The sequence below is a fragment of the Sus scrofa genome, chromosome 1 (genome assembly GCF_000003025.6).
Source record: "Sus scrofa isolate TJ Tabasco breed Duroc chromosome 1, Sscrofa11.1, whole genome shotgun sequence".
Classification (NCBI taxonomy): Eukaryota; Metazoa; Chordata; class Mammalia; order Artiodactyla; family Suidae; genus Sus; species Sus scrofa.
The window spans coordinates 253794181-253814121 of NC_010443.5; the positions used below are offsets into that span (position 1 = coordinate 253794181).

At 49.1% G+C, this 19941-nt stretch overlaps 2 protein-coding genes across 3 annotated transcripts in view; one reads left to right on the forward strand and one right to left on the reverse strand.

The window, feature by feature from the left end:
• Positions 825-11107, forward strand: SLC31A2 (solute carrier family 31 member 2). Of its 2 annotated transcripts, none has more exons than NM_001244427.1 (4): positions 825-941; positions 5659-5725; positions 8249-8435; positions 9713-11107. In NM_001244427.1, the coding sequence occupies exons 1-4, from the start codon at positions 936-938 to the stop codon at positions 9879-9881; spliced, it is 429 nt and encodes a 142-aa protein (NP_001231356.1). In that variant the 5' UTR covers positions 825-935; the 3' UTR covers positions 9882-11107. The 2 variants fall into 2 exon arrangements, with proteins under 2 accessions (NP_001231356.1, XP_013849204.1); XM_013993750.2 differs by lacking the exon at positions 825-941 and adding an exon at positions 1047-2020 and having other exon boundaries at positions 9713-10960.
• Positions 11741-19941, reverse strand: part of FKBP15 (FK506 binding protein 15) — a 62265-nt gene continuing 54064 nt past the window's right edge. Inside the window, 6 exon segments of the mRNA XM_021067627.1 lie at positions 11741-14243; positions 16740-16836; positions 18591-18897; positions 18900-19106; positions 19109-19268; positions 19560-19667. Coding sequence (XP_020923286.1) covers positions 14166-14243; positions 16740-16836; positions 18591-18897; positions 18900-19106; positions 19109-19268; positions 19560-19667 — 957 coding nt within the window. The 3' untranslated portion in view covers positions 11741-14165.

The following is a 19941-nucleotide window of genomic DNA, read 5'->3' on the forward strand; positions in this document are numbered from 1 at the left end:
CTATGCTGAGAATTTAACACACAAATCTTCATTAAGCCTTACAATACCTCTATGACATAGAGTCTATTATTCTTTCCATTTTATTGACCAGGAAACCAAGGCTCAGAAATGTCAAGTCCTTTGCCAGAGGTCCCATGGCCAGTACTTGCTGGCTAAGGATTTGAACTGAGATCACACGCCAGATTCTAGGTCCACTAGTACTGACTCTGTTCAGGTTTGTCTAAGGAGCCTCTTGCCACATGGAAGGACTGGCAAAGAATTACTGAATTATATTTTAAATCCCCTCCTAAGTTCACCCCCCTTAAACCAGATGGACAAAATGGACAGACAATATAGAAACATAGAAATACCAATAATAAAAAAGTTTACAGCCCTAGTAATCAAAGGAATACAAATTAAGATTACAGTTGTATATTGCTTTTCACCTAGATTGGAAAAGACCAAAAAAGGGGGGGGGGAGCTACAATTAAAATCTTGGGGCATACTTTCTGTAATTTGCTTCTAATTTGTTGCTATCCAGTCCGCAGGATGGTATTTCAATATTTAGCTCAACATGTGTTAGGCTTCGCACGGTTTACGACAACAAGCAATAAATCTTTTTATGATAATTGCTAAGACAAGTCAAGTGCAAAACAGGAAAGGACCAAATAGAAAGCAGGAGGGAAACCGCTACGCTGGTGGCTTTGGCCCGTCGGCCCACTCGGCTGGGGCTCTGGGGCCGGGCAGGAGGTCCAACGAGTGGTGGGTGAGCCTGAGGCAGGGGGGAGTGGGGCGCACCCTGAGGACCACAACTCCCAGGAGCCCGTGCGCGCCTCGACCCGTCACGTGACCACACGGCTTGGGTAGTGTTCGCCTCGGCGAAGGGCCGGACTCGGAGCTCGAGACCCCAGCGAGCGGACGCTGTCCCGGTGCCTCGCAGAACCAGCGCGCTCACCATGGCGGTGAGTCCCGCGCTGACGAGAGGAGTGGACGCCGGGGCGGGGTTCTGGGAGCAGCCGCCCCTGGGCACCTCGAGGTGCCCGCCGCCCCTGGCCGAGGGCCGTCAGGGGGTGTGTTGCAGCCTTGTCAACTGCGGGAACAGGGCTGGGGGGGACGCTGGAGGCAGAGCTGGCCCGACTTTGGAGGTTTCTTATTTGTCCCTCCTGCTGGGAGTCAGTCCAGCCTACGAGCAGTCCTTGCTCGGCTGAGGGTGGGGAGGCGGTGGGTGAGGACTCGGGGACAAGTCCCGGAGTCCCCCGCCCTGGGCGCAGTGACTTGGGGGAGATTCCAGGAATTCTCCCACGATGAGGGAATCACCGGAGCATTTCAGCCTGTGTCCAAGGCGGGCGCATACTCCCGGGCGGGTTCCCGGACTTGGCAAGTTCGTGGTCTGATTCTTTTGGGGCAGGTGGGGAATCCCAGAGTCAGCTACTTTCCATCCTCCCAACGCTTGGGTTAGAGTGTTTCAGATAAGCGTTTTCTTGATAGAGTTCGCCTGGGCTGGAATGACAGTTTGCAAAACTCTGGTCTTTGAATAAAAAAGTCATATACGCGATTTTTTTCATCCCATAAAAAAATGTCATAAAATTGAAGAACCAGGAAGCCAACGTAGATCGTTTAGTCAAACGTCCACACCAACCGCCTGCCGTTTCTCTAAAAGGGGAAATGCATGGAAAGAGCTTATATGAAAAGTTCCCCAACGAGCCAACAGCCTGACAGGGACCTTAATCTTCGTCTAAGCTCTTTAGCTTATAAATGAGGGTGCTTTTCTTAAAGGGTAAGCAATCCCAAATGAGAAAGAAGAAAGCAAGTCCCTTGATTGCCCTCTTCTTCACCACAGCCCCTCCCTAGCTGGGTGGGGCCCTGAATGAGGCACAGATTAAACTCCGCTGCTGGAGGTTCAGATTTATCCTAAGCAGCGACACAGGGTGCAAGGCCTGCTCCTTGCATATCTGACTGCCGGGATCTTTAGCTGAAAACTGAAGCTCCAAGTCTGGGTGTACTGATTTGAATCTTTTTCTCCTGTGAAAAGGCAAGAGAGGTGAGTCTTTGTCCCTCTCAGGTTTCTTACTCCCCAGGGGGCTGGACGCTCTGTGTGGACACGTCCAGCTTGGAAATACTGGACTGTCCGTTTTTCTCTGGCTGCTTCTCCTCCTTCAGCAGATGTCCTAGCCACCTGCCTCCCCAGTTGGGGTTAGGTGTCTCCCAGAGGTGTTTGTCCCCAGTACCACCACTGGGCTCCCTTGTGCATCTGTCTTATTGGATACATACACCCTGTTGAAATAACTGTTCATTTCCTTCTCCCCTAACAGACGTTAGCACCTTGGGGGCCAAGGACTTATCTCATTTATCTCCAGCACCTGTACCTCTAGCACAACAGTGTTTGTTGATTGAACAAATTGTACTGCTTTGTTGGGTGTTCAGGTCCACTGGGTTTGGGGCCCCTGAGGTGGCTGGCCCAGGCCCCAGAATGTTAGAAGGAACACATTTATGGAACCTCCTGATTAATTAGCCACAGGGGACATTCTAATCATGTCAACTGCTTTATCAAGTGAACTCAAAGAAGTAAAGGCACCACACCTCCCGCTATTCCACCTGCAGAGATGGTGCCGCAGCCTTCTGAAATCGAATGAGCACAATTCTATTATAAATGGAGTTTCACAGGATGATTTGTACCTGTTCGTTTCTGCATATCAATCTTCTGTGAACATTCTGCCACCTCAACAGATATTCTTTTTGAAATCTTGGAGTTCCCGTCGTGGCTCAGAGGTTAATGGATCTGACTAGCATCCATGAGGATGCAGGTTCGATCCCTGGCCTTGCTTAGTGGGTTAAGGTTCTGGTGTTGCTGTGAGCTGTGGTGTAGGTTGCAGATGTGGCTCGGATCCTGCATTGCTGTGGCTCTGGTGTAGGCTGGTGGCCACAGCTCTGATTAAACCCCTAGCCTGGGAACCTCCATATGCCGTGAGAGTGGCCCTAACAAAGGCAAAAAAAAAAAAAGTCTGAGCACTGTTATCTCTGGTTGTAGGATGCAAGGTGATTTTTACTCTTTTGGGGTACTATTTCAGCTTTTTACATTGAGCAAGTAGCACTTTCATATTAGGGAGATAAAAAGCTATTTTTATTTTGGAGTTCTTCCTTGTGATTTTTCATAGACTGCATAGGTTTCCTTTTTCTTCTTATAAGGTCTTGGACAAATCCCTTCTCTTGGGACTGCTTTTCCCTATCTGCAAATGATAAGGGGTTAGAAAGGGACTGGAGTTTTTCACATGGAATTTTATTTTTTTGTCTTTTCTAGGCCCGCACCTGAGGCATATGGAGGTTCCCAGGCTAGGGGTCTAATCAGAGCTGTAGCCACCAGCCTACGCCAGAGCCACAGTAATGCGGGATCCGAGCTGCGTCTGTGACCTACACCACAGCTCACAGCGACGCTGGATCATTAACCCACTGAGCTGAGCATGGCTAGGGATAGGAACCCCGCAACCTTATGGTTCCTAGTCGTTAACCACTGCGCCTTGACGGGAACTCCTTTCACATGGAATTTTAGCAGAGCTCAGACCTCTCTCCCCCCTTCACCCAGAGCCCTGAGGGGTTTTTTGCCTGTACCCACGGCATGTGGAAGTTCCTGGCCTGGGCCATTGCAATGACGATGCCGGATCCTTAACCTGCTAGGTCACAAGGGAACTCCCAGATCCCTGTGTTTTACACAATGGAGTTACAAGGAAGATTTTATTTGCTGGTGTTCTCTGGCAAAGAAGTTGAAAACCAAGGGACTAAACAGTCTCTGAGAAAGTAAGTCCTGGAGATGTAATGGAATAGCGTGGTGACTGTAGTTAACAACACAGTATTGTATATTTGAAAGTTGCTAAGAGAGTAGATCTTAAAAGTTCTCATCACAAGAAAGAAAAACTATAACTGTGTCAAGATGGGCTGTTAACTAGACTTCTTGTGATGCCCCCTTTGCAATATATGGAATCATGTTGTACACGCGAAACCAATATATGTCAATTGTATCTCAATGAAAAAATGTTCTGGAGTTCCCATTGTGGCTCAGCAGGTTAAGAAGCCGACTAGTATCCACGAGGGTGTGGGTTCGATCCCTGGCCTCGCTCAGTGGGTTAAGGACCCGGCGTTACTATAAGCTGTAGTGTAAGTCCCAGATGCGGCTTCTATCTGGTGTTGATGTGGCTGTGGTGTAGGCTGGCAGCTGCAGCTCTGATTGACCCCTAGCCTGAGAACTTCCATATGCCACAGGTGCAGCCCTAAAAAGACAAATAACCAACCAACCACCCCAAAAAGCCGGAACTTTCTGAGGATACTTCTAGCTCTGATGTTGAGGATTCTAATATTTGGCCATTGTCTTTGAAGGCAAAAGCCCAACTCAGCCAGGATCTCTTTAGCTGGGTGAGCACTGCCAGTGTTTGCAGAGCCACTTCTGCTGGCTGAGGTCTTACCTGGTGACTAGAGGGAAACTTACCATCTGTGAAGGAACTGATTTTTGGGTTTTTTTAGGGCCACACCCACAGCATATGGAGGTTCTCAGGCTAGGGGTCGAATTAGAGCTGAAGCTACTGGTTTATGCCACGGCCACAGCAACGCTAGATTTGAACCTCGTCTACAACCTACACTCATGGCAACACCAGATCCTTAACCCACTGAGTGAGGCCAGGAATTGAATCTGTGTCCTCATGGATACCAGTTAGATTTGTTTCTGCCCAGTCACAACAGGAACTCCCCATGAGGGGACCGAATGATCTGTCTGGATTTAACCTTGTCAGACATAGTCATTAAGTCTGGTGTGGGCATTTAGAATCACTGTCCAGTTTCCATCATGTTCTCCCTTGGTTATTTCAAGGCAGCATGGACACACAGTGATCCAACTAGACTCGGGTTTGAATCCCAGCTCTGCCAACTCACTAGCTCTGTGAGCTTCAGCCAATTTCTTAACTTTTCGGAACCTAGCTTCCCCCTGGTAAGATGGGCCTCACTGGCCCACAGAGACTGCTGTGAAATGTAGTGTATGAAGAGCCCTTGCTACCACCCAAACGCAGGGTGGACCAGGTGCTCTTTGAGAAGAGCTTTCAGACAGGTGCTTTGGTGCTCCTCGCTCCTTCATTCTTTCCATGAGACTGTGAGCTCATCCAGGGCAGAGACATTCGCCTTCGTCCGTAATGCTGGGCACAGAATTGGACTCAGCAAATGTTTCGTGAATGTCGAGTGAACAGGTGTGGGGTATGGTGAGGACAGCTGCGCCGGGCTCTCCATAATCAATACTGCCAGGGTGGAATGGCTGGGGCCCCGGGGAAGGAAGAGGCAGCTGTTCCTCGGTCCAGTGCTTCCCGATTGGCTTTGGAGGGCATGGAGGGGACATTTCAGCCTGACTGGAGAGCACTGTGACCTGGTTGGCCCAGGAAGGAGCCCTCCCCCTCCCAGCACCTCCCTTGCAGCAGGGCCGGCTCAATTATAGCTCTGCTGCTGATCCTCTGTGGGAGCGTGGACAAGTCCCTACTCTATCTGGCCTCGGTCGGCCCTGATGACCCCCTAGTGGCCCTTCCGGCACCTAAGTCCAGTGACCTCATTTTCCTAGGCCTTTAGAAGAGGTTGCTGAAGAGCATTAGGGAACACAATTTTCCACCGCCCTAATAAGCCCCTTGTGATGCAGAGTCCCTTCTCTTTCAGATGCATTTCATCTTCTCGGATCAGGCAGTGCTGCTCTTTGATTTCTGGAGTGTCCACAGTCCTGCAGGTAAGATTCAGGAAACCCAGACTCAGACTCAGAAGTCTCCTAGCTCCAGGCAGTGGAAACCTGGATTCTCTATGGTTATGCTCTGTGGACATTTTAGTGGGCCTGACTCATCTTGCATAAAACACTGAGTGGGAACTTTGCATTTAGAATTCCCATTGGCAGCCACTGCCCTTCAGACTTCCAAGGGCGCTGTTATCCCACTGATCCTCACTAAGGCCCAGGGAGAGGCTAGAGGGTGCAGCTTTCCCCTCTATTACAGGGGCAGGAACTGAAGCCCAGAGAGGGGAAGAAGCTCATCCAGGGTCATCCATCGGGTAAGCCTCAGAGCCAGAATTAGATCAAGGCCTCTTGTTGCCTCCTAGTACCTCCTTCATACAGGGTTCACTGTCAAGCATGAGCTCAGAAGCTCAGAGCAGCTGCTACAGCCTTTGACCTCAAGTGAGACACCAATTTAAAAGAGAATAATATTCCTTTGACTTGAAAAGACAGTTGGGCACTAATTCCTGATGGAATTATATTTTCCACTTAAGTAATTGTTTTGTTTTTAAAGCTTTTTAGGTCCATACCTGAGGCATATGGAAGTTCCCTGGCCAGGGGTTGAATTGGAGCTACAGCAACGACGAATCGAAGCTGCTTCCTTGAGCCGTGCCACAGCTTGCGGCCACGCTGGAACCCTAACCCACTGAGCAAGGCCAGGGAACTCCAAGTAACTGAACCTGCATCTTCAGAGGTGCTATGTCAGGTTCTTAACCCACTGAGCCACAACGGGAACTCCAAGTAATTGCAGCATTTTAAAAACTGACTGGAAGCAGCCCAAATGGCCATCATTGCAGGGGCTGATCAAATAAATTATGGTCTTCCCTACAATGTGTTACCATTCCAGTCATCTATTATAGGGTAGGCCTAGTGGCTTAAAACAATAGCAGTCACTTTATTATTTGTTCTCAAGGTTCTGAGTTGACTGGGCTCAGCTAAACAGCCCTCAAAGTCTCTCCTGCAGGTATGGTCAGTGGCTGGAACTGGAGTCACCTTTAAGATTTCCTCACTCTTGCGTCTGATTGAAGCTAGTTATTAGCTGGTACCCCATTAGGGGTTGTTAGCGAAATACCTACTTGTGGCATCTCCTGTGGCCTGGGCTTTCTTGTGGCAAGGTGACTGGGTTCTAAGAGCAAGTTAAGTGTCCCAAGAGAAACAGGTAGGGGGGAAAAAAAGGGAGAACAAGGTAGAAAAAACCCCATGCCTAGTTTTTAAGATGTAGCCTTGGAAATCACAGAGCATCACTGCCCTCCAATGGATGAGGCAGTCACAAAGACTTAGGCTAAAGAAGAAACACAGATGCCACCACTTGCTGGCAGGATGTTGACATTGTAAAAAGAGCATGGGGTGGGATATAGGGAGGTGGCCATCCTTTGAAAATATATGCCACAGATGCTATGAAGCCACAGAAATAAGGTACATCTGTGTGAGTTAAGGGGAGCCCGCACACAATGTATAGTGGGGCCACGACCATGACGTTAGGGTGCAGATAGGGTGCTGTCATTTAGACAAAGGTTTATACATACATTGAGTATCCCTGAAAAGCTAAGCACACAGGAAATTGCTAACAGAGGCTGCTTTGGGGAGGGGAGCAGAGGTTTTTGGGAGACTGGCCTGGGAAGAATTCTTTTCACAGTATACCCATCTGTACTGTTTTGAATTTGTACCATGTGCATGCAATTATATGTAAGTTCGTATTTTAAACACCTGCATCTTTGGCAAATGATTTCCTCCTGGAAGCCCAGTAAAATACTATAGCAGGACCATTTAGTATCCCTCCACTGGCAAAAGAGAAGTAGCCGTTAATTTTACACAGCGGCTCCAATAAGCACTTAGTGTTTTCTGTAAAATACTTTATTGGGTTTTCCCCACTATTGTAAGAGTAATACACACAGTAGAAACTTCGGAAAGTTAGACGAACAGAAAATAAACTTTCCTGATTTGCTGCGATAATTATGACTCCTTTGCTGTATCTCCTTGCTTCCAGACTTTTCCCTGTACACAGATGTAAACAGGAACTTGCTATACACGCTCCTCCCTTAACAAGAAGTCAGGAGGGAGATTTGGGCTGCCTTCCAGGGGTGTAGCTGGAGACGGTGGTATAGAGCTTCTCCACCCCAGCCCCTGGCCTTTTCAGGCAGCTTCACTTTTTTTAATTTTATTTTTTGTCTTTCTGTCTTTTCTAGGGCCCGCACCCACGGCATATGGAGGTTCGCAGGCTAGGGGTCTAATCGGAGCTGTATCTCAGAGTCACACTCTGGTCGGCCAATCCCACCAAGAAAGGGCTGGAGGGGGAAAGAGACAGCGAGGAGGTTCTGAGCCCAGCAAGGGTGGAGAAGATAAGATGCGAGGGAGAACAAATGGATTCAGAGGGGATGCGGAGAGGTGTTTTTCTGCCACCTGTGCCAGGTCCCCAGGGAAGCTGCCAGAAGGGGAGCACTGCTCCCTTGCCTGGCTGGGTCTCTGTAACTTAGCTTCTTTTGACAGGCATGGCCATTTCGGTGTTGGTGGTCCTGCTCCTGGCTGTGTTGTATGAAAGCCTCAAGGTTGGCAAAGCCAGGCTGCTCCTCCAGGCCTTGATGAGCCTGTCCACACCCACCAGGCAGCAGCTCATCGAAGAGACAGACCAGGATTCAAGTTCAGACTCACTCCCAGACAGCAGGACCCATCTCAGGTAACAAGCAGAGGGGGTGGGGAACAGGCAGTGTCCTTGCATTCACCCTCAGAGGTAGGCTGGGCCCACAGGGTATCAGGCCTACTTTACAGAAAGGAAACTGAGGCCCAGGGAAGGACCATGACTTACTTGCTGAAGTGCTTACAGTCAGTAGTGAGGTGAACTAGAGCCCAGCTCTCCCGAGGCTCAGGCCAGAGCTTTCAAAACAGCCACGTGGGAGGCTCTGATCTTTAGGACTCTGGTGCAGGCCTCAGTCTTGCAACAAGGGTGTCCACCTAGCCCTCCCCCAAATCTCAGCAGGCTTCCTTAGGTCACAAAAGCTTCCAAACCCCAAACTGGATCTGCTGTCCCTACACAAATAAGAACTGTGGTCAGCATCGTATACAGCTTGGCTGGGGGCTCCCTGTCTCTCCTTTATTCCCTTCCCATTACTGATAGAACAGCTGCCTAGGACCCCCATTCTGCCCTCCCTGCAGCTCCTGCTGGGCCTAATGTGCCTGCCTGTTTCTTTGTGTGTGCCTCGAATACCCACAACCCCCTTGCAAGGCAGGTGTTCTTATACCTGTTTTACCAATATATCTGTTTTACTGATGAGCAAATTCAGGTTCAGAGAGGTTAGGACATTTGTGCTAAGCCACATTTAGTAAGTGGCAGTGCTAGGAATTGTTCTGTCACCAAAGTCCATGCTCCTTAAATTGTAATCCTGTTTCTCACAGTAGATTCCGGAAAAAAAAAAAAAATCTGCCTTACTGATAATTACATGTCTCATTTTCCCTTTTTGCCCAGGATACCAGGAAGCTCAGAGATAAATGTGGGAGAGAAGTGATTATCCTGAACTCCCTATACAGTAGTTTTTTTTACAGTTTTTTTTTTTTTTCTTTTTTCGGGCCCCACCAGCGTCATATGGAGGTTCTCAGGCTAGGGGTCCAATCAGAGCTACAGCTGCTGGCTTACACCACAGCCACGGCAACATCAGATCTGAGCTGTGTCTATGACCTACACCACAGCTCACGGCAATGCCGGAGCCTTAACCCACTGAGCAAGGCCAGGGATCAAACCCACAACCTCAAGGTTCCTAGTTGGATTCGTTCCCACTGCGCCATGATGGGAATCCTCTCAGGCATTTTTGATATACTTTTTAAAAAGAAAATCTCTCCTGGGTTAAGCATATAAATTATAAATCAGATGGTCCTGTAACTTAGCTGCCCTGCTTCCTGACACCAGTTCCTAGCTTCCAGCTCATTACCAACATTAAGTTGGCTCTTCTTTTTATCTAGGTGGTTCATGTGTCACTTTGGCCAGTCTTTACTCCACGTCGCTCAGGTGGTCATTGGCTACTTCATGATGCTGGCTGTGATGTCCTACAACACGTGGATTTTCTTTGGCGTGGTCCTGGGCTCAGGTGTGGGCTACTACCTGGCCTACCCACTTCTCAACATGACTTAGCTCGTGAGGGCTGTGCAGGAACTAAGGGCTGGAGAGAGCAGGGGCCCCTTCCCCAAACATTTATCTTCCAGCCTCATGTCTTCTGTCTCTTCTGCTGGCTAGTCTCACACCATTCTCAGCTCCTGAAAACTTTCAGCTGAAGCCAGCGCATGCTCCCTGGAGTTCAGAGGCCATTGCGGCTCCTCAGCCGGCCTGTAGAGAGCTCAGGCATAGTCAGTCTGTGCCTTAAAAAGGCTGCTGTGACCAGAGGGAGGATGGAGAGACCAGAACCAGGGGGCAGGTTTGCTGAGCCCGTGAGGACTTATCTGACTTAAAACTTACGAATTTCCAAAGATCAAGACAGGGAGATGGTTCTGGGTGATGAACCTGGATATCCTCTGCTCTCCTGATCTGTGCCTTATGCAGAGGAGCACCTTCCACTGGAATTCCTGACTTCGGCCTCTCGGGGACAGAGATGCGGTGGCTCCTTTTTCTCACCTTTCTGCCCTGGGACAGGTGAAGATTGTGCCTTCTGTGGATCATGCTGACAAACTGAGATTTCTCATTGTTCCCACTGAATGCCTGGTTGGCAATTTTGCACATTAATAACAAAACCAAATTTTTACTGAAATGATTTTATTTTGTTCATGATCATAGCAGCATCTGCTGGGACCTGTTTCCCTTTCTTGGGGAGAGGAAGTGACAGCAGATTAAAAGCAGAGAAGCAGGACTGTTTTCAAGGCCTTGACCTATCTGAACCGAGGGAACTCCTCCCATCAGATGACACTGCCTGCGGGAAGAAGATAGTTCAATGCCTTCAGGTGTCCGGTAGCTCTTGTGGCCTTAATAACCTCCTTTTATCCTGATCCTTCTTCTATGCAAGAGCAAGAACTGCACTGAATAACATCTAATACTAATGCTATTTACTACCTACTGTTCACACTCATAATCTGGTGGGGAAACATGATTCACTTAAACTACTGAGTAAGCCACAGGGGGTACCGACTGAAGATGCAATAAGTAATCAAACCAAAGCATTATGTTATAGAGTTAGATAGGGCTCTTCAGATATTTGAACCTTTTCACTTAAAAAAAAAAAAGGGAAAGAAGTGGTACTGGGAGAGGAAATCACTGCTGTATACTGTAATGTCTGTACTCAGGTACCTCACGGGCCGGATGAAAGGTGGTCTGAAGCTTTGGGAATTGAAAAAGAAAGACGCATTTTAATAAATATATATTTTTAAATAGCCTGTGACTGCAGTTCTGTTTCTCCTCATCTAAACAGCAAGCTCACATAACCCTGACAACAGCTGCAGGAGCTGAGTGGGGCAAACGAAGCTGGCAGTGCTGGCAGGAGGGCCAAGGATTGAGTGTCTGCTATGAGGACAACTCTGCCCAGCAAAATCTGGAGTGCTGTGCCCTCAGGCAGACACTCCCAAGCCAGCCTAGTCACCAAGCCGTTCCTTCCTTCACGTGACAGGTACTAACGGTGAGCCTGCCCTGAGAAAAATAACTGTCCTGTGGACTCTGAGGACCCGGGTGGGCATGAGTATTAGCGCCTTCCCTCCCTGAGTGCACAAGCAAAACAGCAACACCACCGTTTAATCTTTACAGTAAGAGGCAGCTCCAACAAAGTCTCGTATGTGAGGCCTTCAGTACTGACCGGTGCATCCTCCCCATGTACGCCTGGAAATGGATGTCACGACAGTTGTAAGATGCCGTCGTCTTGCTGATGGAGGCTTGGGCATCCCCTTACAAGTCTTGACCAGCTAAGGCTCCTCGCCTGGGGCACTGCAACAAACATCCCTACAAGCACCGGCAAACTGATTGGCAGCCTCTTCAATTTGATAGTCTACCTTCAAACGTGGTAATACATTTGAGCTTTCAAAACATGGAGGGCTTTTTTTTTTTTTTTTTTAATCTGTGCTCTAGAGAAATGGATTATAGGCCAGATTAAGTAGGCACTTCAACATTCTTCAGAACCAAGTCACAAAAGGTGGTATTTTCTCTACTTGAATTTAACACCTATGCATTGCTTATCATGTGCCAGGCAGTATCTAAGCACTTTTCAATATTAACTTTTCTTTTTTTGCTTTTTAGGACTGCACCCACGGCATATGGAAGTTCCCAGGCTAGGGGCCGAATCAGAGATGTAGCTGCCAGCCTATGCCACAGCCATGGCAACATGGGATCCAAGCCACGTCTGTGATCTACACCACAGCTCATGGCAATGCCAGATTCTTAACCCACTGAGCGAAGCCTGGGATTGAACCCGCATCCTCATGGATACTAGTCGGATTCTTAATCCACTGAGCCACAACAGGAACTCCACAATATTAATCATTTAATCCCCACAACAAGGTAGAAACTATTTTTGTCCTTGTCTTGGAGATGAGGAAGCTGAGGCACAGAGAAATTAATAAAGTCATCCAGCTAATAAGTGGCAGAGCCAGGCAGCCTGGCCCCAAGTCCATTCATCAACTCAGATGAGGGCTGAGGCTGAGAGGATAACTGGCTATAGCCATACAGCACCCACCCAGTGGAACAAGGGCGTGAGTGCAGACACTGGAGGCTGAAAACTCTCATGTCTGTGTATTTTACCCTAAGAGGGCAGAAATTCTGTGTCAGGATATTGTGAGGCCTACAAGCCCGTACTTCTAACAAACATCACTCCCCTCCTCCCTCAACCCAGGACAAATGCTGCTGTGGTGGCCAAGAGCCCAGGCTCTCGAATCCCATGGCCAGGATTTAAATTCTTGTTCTGCTGCCAACAAGCTAGGTAACTTTGGAAAGGTTACTTTACCGCTCCATGCCCCAGTGTCTCCACTATAAAATGGATAACAGTGTCTTCTGCGAGGGTTGCTGGAGATGAGATAGTCTGTGTAAATTACTCCACAGCAGTGCCTATTTGTAGTAAATGGTAGTTCTTACTGCCTCCCAGGCTCAAGGCTGTCGCCACAAAGGACGACGTCAGGTCAGATGGAATGCCATTCAGGTTCCTACCTGATAAACATTTTAAATAAGGGAATATTTTTTATTGAAATTATTTTTTTGTTTTTAGGGCTGCACCTGTGACATATGGAAGTTCCCAGCCACAGCCACAGCAGATCCGAGCTGCTTTCTGTGACCTACACAGCAGCTCACACCAATGCCGGATCCTTAACTCACTAAGTGGGGCCAGGGATTGAACCTGCATCCTCAAGGATACTAGTCAGGTTCATTACCACTGAGCCACAAAGGGAACTCCAAAATTACTCTACATTTTTTGAAGACTGGTTGCATGGTCTTTGGAAAGTCCTGAAATAAATACAATAACTACAGACATTTTCTCACTACTATTCCCTGCATAATCCTGGGCCTGAACTAAGAGGGAATGGAAGCTGCTCTCAAAGTGAAGACTCAATCTCTCAGGTGCCATGATGAACGACAGTAGAACACAGGGACCCCCCCTACCCCCAGCCTCCTCTGCATGGCCCCTAGGGTGTAGGACTACACCTGCAGCAGCAAGTAGACAACAGGACTGGTCCTCAGACAACCCTGCTGCCCCAAGCCTTAAAGTAGCTGGGATGAGCTGGGATAGCAGAGTGGTGACCTTCTAAAGTTCCAGGGTTAGGTACCAAAGCAAACACCTCACAAAGCTTTCAAGCATACTAACCAACCCAGATCTGCTACAACTCCTACCCTTAGAGTCCCAGAGAGGGAGCACAGACAGCCCTCAGAAACAAATCTGATTTCACCCCAAGAGCTTGAGTTAACTTTCACTGAAGACATTTATTTTAGTTTTGTTAATTTCAAATATTCATTGACCTCTTAGATTTAAGGCAGGAAAAAAGACAAGACGTCTCAGGACTGCAGGCAAGGCTGTTAAGTCATCCTGGCTTGGACAGTATAATCCACCCTCGGTTCTACTGGGGAGACCTCACCCCAGGTGACAATCCTGTGGCTGAGACACCGTCGAGCATTGAGAGGCAGATCAGTCCACGAGTTAAGAGAATAAAAGCTTGGGAGAGGGCAGGACTCTCGCAGGGACTGGCTGGAGGGGAGCCCCCAGCCCTTCCTCCACGGGGCACTGAGGCAGGACCACGGTGGGCTGCTGACCACCGGCGTTCTGAAGACAGGATCTCACTCCTCTTCTGCCGGCCAGGCAGGGGCTCAGAGGCTGGCTAACTCGGATATCTGAATTACTGTCCTCAGAAAGCTCACCTTCACCTCACCCTGGGGCTTGTCTAGACCCGGGGCTGGCTGTGCAAAATCATGCTCAGGGAAGGGTCGGCAGAGAAACCTTTGCACCGGTTTCCTGGGTCTTCAGGCCAGCCAGTCAATGTCATCGTCATCGTCATCATCTCCAAAAAGGGGTGTTGGGGGCGGGCGTCCCTTCATGCTCTGACAAAACAGGAAAGAGCAGTCAGTCCCCCTAGGTCCTGCCCCCGCTGGACTTCCCACCTGCGCAGGGTGACGTGATTGGCGTCTGATCCCGGCTCCAGGATGGAAAGGAGGTTGTTAGTTTGGGTTTTACTGAAAGGACTAACCCTGAGGCCAGCAAACCTAGGCTTCCAGATAAAGCTGAGACAAGCGGTCAGAGAAGGGAGGCAATCTTTCAACACAGAGACAAGAAGACCAACTGGGTTTGGCTAATTTTGTCATTTATTTGAGAAACAAATGGATGGACTAGACAGGGTTCCTCTCATGCAGTAATTTACACGTTTCATGTGGGAAAAGATGGAGAGAGTAGGAGTAGGATTAAGAAACAGAAGCTGAGCAGCCCTAAAGGAAGAGATGCAGGAAGATGAAGGGAAGCTGAGAAGAATACAGTCACATTTAAAAAAAAATACTGTGGCCTGAGGTGGCCTGTGGCTCTGGATGTGGGCCCCTCACTTGAGAGCTGAATTTAGAGGCTTGGCCACATCACCAAGTGGAGAATCCTGAGATGAAGAAATCCCAGGAACACAAGGCCACAGCCTCACACCCCTGGTCTCACTGGCCCCTCCCTCACACCCACAGCCAGGTAGGGGACTAAGGGGGACTAACGGGCCATGAGGAAACTCCCCGCTTTCCATGACTTGTGCCCTTGGCCTTTATCTTCTGGATTGGCAGGGAACGGGTCCCATAGGCATAGCAGGGGTTGATGCTGGAGACAGGCAAGCACTGAGGAATCTCTAGTAAGGTACCTGCTGCTCTGGTGCACTCCCCCGGCCCAGGATCGGTCCTCAGAGGGCCAGTCAAAGGGAAGGCAGCGGGATGTGGCCAGAGGTCCCTGGGCTAATTCCATCTCCACCATCAACTAACAGACTTTGTACATCTCTCTGGGCATCAGTTACGGGATCTCTAAAGTCTGATAGTCTGGGCTTTAAAATGTAGCTCACTGCTTCTGTTTTATTCCAGCTAAAGTTCTGGCTCTGCCTCTACTAGCTATGTGTAACCTTGGGCATGTTATTTCATCTGCCCGACCCTCGTCCTCTTTTCAATAAAATAGGATAAAAGCGTCTACACCTCACTGATGGACAGAATGATTAAAGGTCTGTCAAGAAGTTTTCAGAATACCCAAGAAATAGACATTAACTCGATGGTATTACTATTAATACCAATAATATAGTGCTAATTAAAAAATTCCAACTACAGTTAGGGCAATCACTTGAGATACTAAATTGGCTTTTCTTTCTTTCTTTCTCTTTTTTAGGGCTGCACCTGTAATATACGGAAAATCCCAGGCTAGGGCTCCAATTGGAGCTGCATCTGTGACCTACACCACAGCTCAAGGCAACTCCAGATCCTTAGCCCACTGTGAGGGGCCAGGGATCTAATTGTTCTTATGGTTACTGGTTGGGTTTGTTACTGCTGAGCCACAAGGGAACTCCCTCTTTCTTTTTTTAAAGTGCAGAATTCATATTCAGAATTCTCAAATGAAAATTTAGCTTGGGGAAATGAATGAATGAACTGGTTTGCTTTCCCTAGTCAAAAGCAAGAAAGAGAGGACGGCGCTGGTACACATGAGCCAGATTCCAGCTCTGTCACTTTCCCAAGGGTTTGGCAAAAGGCAAAAAAACAATTCTGGTTGATGATACATGTGGGGAGAAAATCTGCCCCCTTCACCTCGTATTTCTGTTCCTATGACACAGTGAGCCTGAAGCTGTTCTGTCCTCTCTGTCTACTTTTCGCGCTACTCTAAGTGCCATCACAACAAATGCCAAGAATGCTTTAACTTAGCACGACGGGGACCGCAGAGGCAAGCATCAGGGTTCCGACCCAGGCTCTGTCAGCAACTCACCTTCCTGCCCTTCACTCTGCAACTCTGTGAAGTGGGACTATGCTATTGGTGCTGAACCAATTTTCAGCCCAGGAATGTGGTGATGAAAACACAAGGTGGCAGGTTGGAAGCAGCAAATGCTCAGAAACAGATGGTCTTACTAGGACCCTGAGGTTTTAGTCCTCGCTCTGCCATGAACTCTTTGGCTTTAGGTAAACCATCCTTCTGAGCCTTAGGTTCTCTGTCTATGAATAAAGACAGACATCTTGTCTGGATGCCAGACAGGAAGACCCTCAAAGTCCCTTCCAAAACACCAAGGATGCTCTAGCAGAATAGAGGATGAGGCTTCGGCATTCTAACAGAGGACTAAGGAGCCCAACTTTCTTACTGGAAGTAGAAATCACTGCTGCATGAGCAGCGCCTGGGACCCTTTTTCAAGAATAAAGTGGTATCTGACCGTCCCCACCGTGCTCACAGAGCCGCCCCCTCCCAGCCCCAAGCCTGCTCCCGCAGGGCGCTGCACACAGAGCCCAGGGAGTGGGCCACCAACACGCTGCACTCCTCTTCTCACGGGCTGGAGGGAGGGGCCCCCCAGGGGCAGCGGGAGGACTTGGCAATGCCCGGGATTTCCTTACCACCTCGTCATCATCCTCCTCCTCAGCCTGTGCTTTGGGGCTCGCAACTTTCAGAGTTGCCCCTTTAAACAGTTCGTCGTCTTCATCTTCACAGAGACTGAAAGAAAAATCAAGAAAATGGAGTCACGGAAAAACACTGTTTCTGCTCTAGGCCACAATACCCACAGGCCCCAGAGGAGGACGCCAACAGCTGGGGTCATCACCCAGGAATTTCTTCCGACACTCCTGACTCCCTCCAGGATCTACAGCCAGAGCCACCTTGTTTTTTTGTTTTTTGTTTTCCTTTTTTTTTAGGGCCACATGTGCGGCATATGGAGGTTCCCAGGCTAGGGGTCCAATTGGAGCTGCATCTGTGATCTACACTACAGATCATAGCAATGCTGGATCCTTAACCCACTGATCGAGGCCAGGGATCACGGCCAGGGGTCAAACCCGCATCCTGGTGGATACTAGTCAGGTTCCTTAACCTGCTGAGCCACAACTGCAACTCCCAGAGCCATCTTTTAAAACAAGTAAGTAAGACCACATCATCCTTCTGCTTAAATCCCTTTACCAGTTTCTCACTGCACCCGAGGGCCAAACTTCTAACAGTGACCAAAAAAATCTCACATGACTTGGCTCCTACCAAGGTTTCTGACCTCAGCCTACCACCACCCTCCTCCCACTCACCGTGCCTTCTTCCTTGACTGTGTCATGTCCCTCCTGCCACAGGGCCTCACATGTGCTGTTCTTGCTTTCTGCAAACGCTTCCTCCCACTCTTGGCAGGGAAGGCTCCTAACCATCCCTCAGGTCTCAGTTTCAGTGTTACCCTCTCAGAATCCTTCCCTAAGCACTCTATCTAAAGTAGAGTAATCACCCCTCTAAAGTAGAATAACTTCTCCTAACCTCTCTAAAGCAGAATAACCCCCTTATCATCCGATCTAATGTAGAATAACTCCCTCTTTATTCTCTGTACACCCTGCTTCTTATTTTTATCTTATTATTATTTATTTATTTATTTTAGGGCCACACCGGGGGCATATGAAGTTCCCAGGCTAGGGGTGGAATCGGAGCTACAGCTGTCAGCCTACACCACAGCCACAGCCACATCTGCGACCTACATCACAGCTCACGGCAACGCCAGATCTTTCACCCACTGAGCAAGGTCAGGGATCGAACCTGCAATCTCATGGCTACTCGTCGGATTCTTTCCCCTGTGCCATGACAGGAACACCCCATTTCTTTTTTCTTTTTCTAAATAAAGCATTTATCATGCATTTATAATTCAGCTGCCCCTTGAACAACACAGGTATGAACTGCACAGATCCAATTATATGTAGTAACAGAAGACATGCAGTTGGCTGAATCTGTGGATGAGGAACTGTGGGTACAGAGGGCCGACCATGAAGTTATACACCGGGGGTGGATGTGTGGGTGGGGCTCCTGTTGTTGCGCAGTGGGTTAAGGATCCAGCATTGTCACTGCAGAGGCTTAGGTTGCTGCTGTGGTATGGGTTCGATCCCTGGCCCAGGAACTTTTACATGCTGTAAAAAAAAAACAATGGATGGAGCAAAAAAAAAGTTACACACAGAGGGTCAGCACCCCTAACCCCCACGTTGTTCAAGGTTAGCTGTATAAGGCTTTGTCCTTCTCTCTAAATTGTGAGCTCCTCACAGCAAGAACTAGCTCTGTCTTGCCTACCACACTACCATAGGCTTTTACATGGTTGGTAGTGAATAAATATATGAATGAATGAATGAATAAGTGAATCAGCTAGTCACTCTCTGAGGATGAGTCACCAGCCCCAGAAAAATGAAGACAACCTCCACACACAGCTGCCTTGTTCCTGAAATTCTGCTCAGGGGACATACCTGGGCTGCTGAGAACAGTGGCTGGATCCAGCTGTTGCTCCTACGGCTGAAGAAGCTGCCTCTGGGCTGCAGGGCTCCTGGGAGGGAGCAGGGGTGCTAGTAACACCCTCCTCATTCTTGAGCTCTGGAGCCCGAGGCTCTCCTTCTGGACTTTCAGGCCCCAAGGCCAGTGGGTCCCCCTTTTTGGAGTCTAAAGTCAGGGACAGTCTCCTGGAGCTTTCTTGCTCCCCGACAAAGGCACCTCCCAAGGAGCTGGGAGCGAGGGCCTCCTCACACTCAGAGTCCACAGTTACAGGGCCCGGAGGCTTGGGGGAATTGAAGTCGGGGGCCTCAGGGCTCTGTGGGAGGCGAGGCAAGCTGGTTCAGGAGGGGAGGCATCTTCTTTTATCTCTGAGAGGGCCTCTGCTTCTGAGGGCTCCCCATCCCTCCCCTGCACATCATCCTGGGGAGTCGGGAGGGCCTGAGGAGGCAGAGCGGCAGCTTCCTGGACCACCTGCTCTGTCGGCACCGTGGGGGCTCCTGCTTCTCCCTGTGCGAGGGTGCCTGAGACTGCCTAGCACTGACTGAGATGGATGGCTCCTGGGCAGGGCTCCGAGGTCGCTCCTCTTCTTCCTCTTCTTCATTGCTGCTCTCTCCTTTCTCTCGCTCATGTTGGTCTAACAGCTCGAGAGTCACCATCTGTTCAAAAGCCAAGGAGGAAGAGATGATCACTAACAGGAAACAGAGGCGCTCCCAGCCCCTATTAACGCAACTGGGCGTCTAGTTCGAGTGACTCTGTTTTCTGTCTGCTTTTGCTCAAATGACGTTGCTGCTTCTCATGAAAGGCTGCCCATACTCGTCCAGTGAGGTCATTCCAGGAATCCTAGGTACTCATGAACAGTCTTGAATCATTTTTTACTCATGATCCCTTAGAGGTTACTTAGGCAACCAGATACCTATTTCGGTGAAACCATCACCAGCTGGCTGTACCTTGATGGTGCTCATGATGGCCCCCAGAATGGTCCTGCCATTGTAAGATTCCTCCAGCTCAAACTCCCCCCGCAAGCAATGAAACACTTGGTTCATGATCTTCTTGACCTGCATGCGGGCATGAGGAGAGAAAAACACCACCAAAAGGGATGCTGCCAAAATCAAGCAAGCAAGGGATGCACGTAAATTCCAGAGAGCTTCGGAAGGCTGAGGTGAGGCCCTCCGAAGAACTCTGCAGCGGGACACAGCTGGTCCAGAACTGAGACACTGAAGGGTGTCACTGCGGAGAGGACAGTCCTAAAGAATGAGGAGCTCTTGACAGAAGGGCTCTCAAGGATGGGTAAGCTGTGGCATGTGTGCCCAAGACCCCTTAAAATAAGAC

What these genes read in the sequence shown, in the direction of transcription:
- SLC31A2 (NM_001244427.1), top strand. An exon ending in GAGTGTCCACAGTCCTGCAG is followed by an intron (nt 5,726 to 8,248) that starts GTAAGATTCAGG and finishes TTCTTTTGACAG; the next exon opens with GCATGGCCATTTCGGTGTTG. An exon ending in GACAGCAGGACCCATCTCAG is followed by an intron (nt 8,436 to 9,712) that starts GTAACAAGCAGA and finishes CTTTTTATCTAG; the next exon opens with GTGGTTCATGTGTCACTTTG.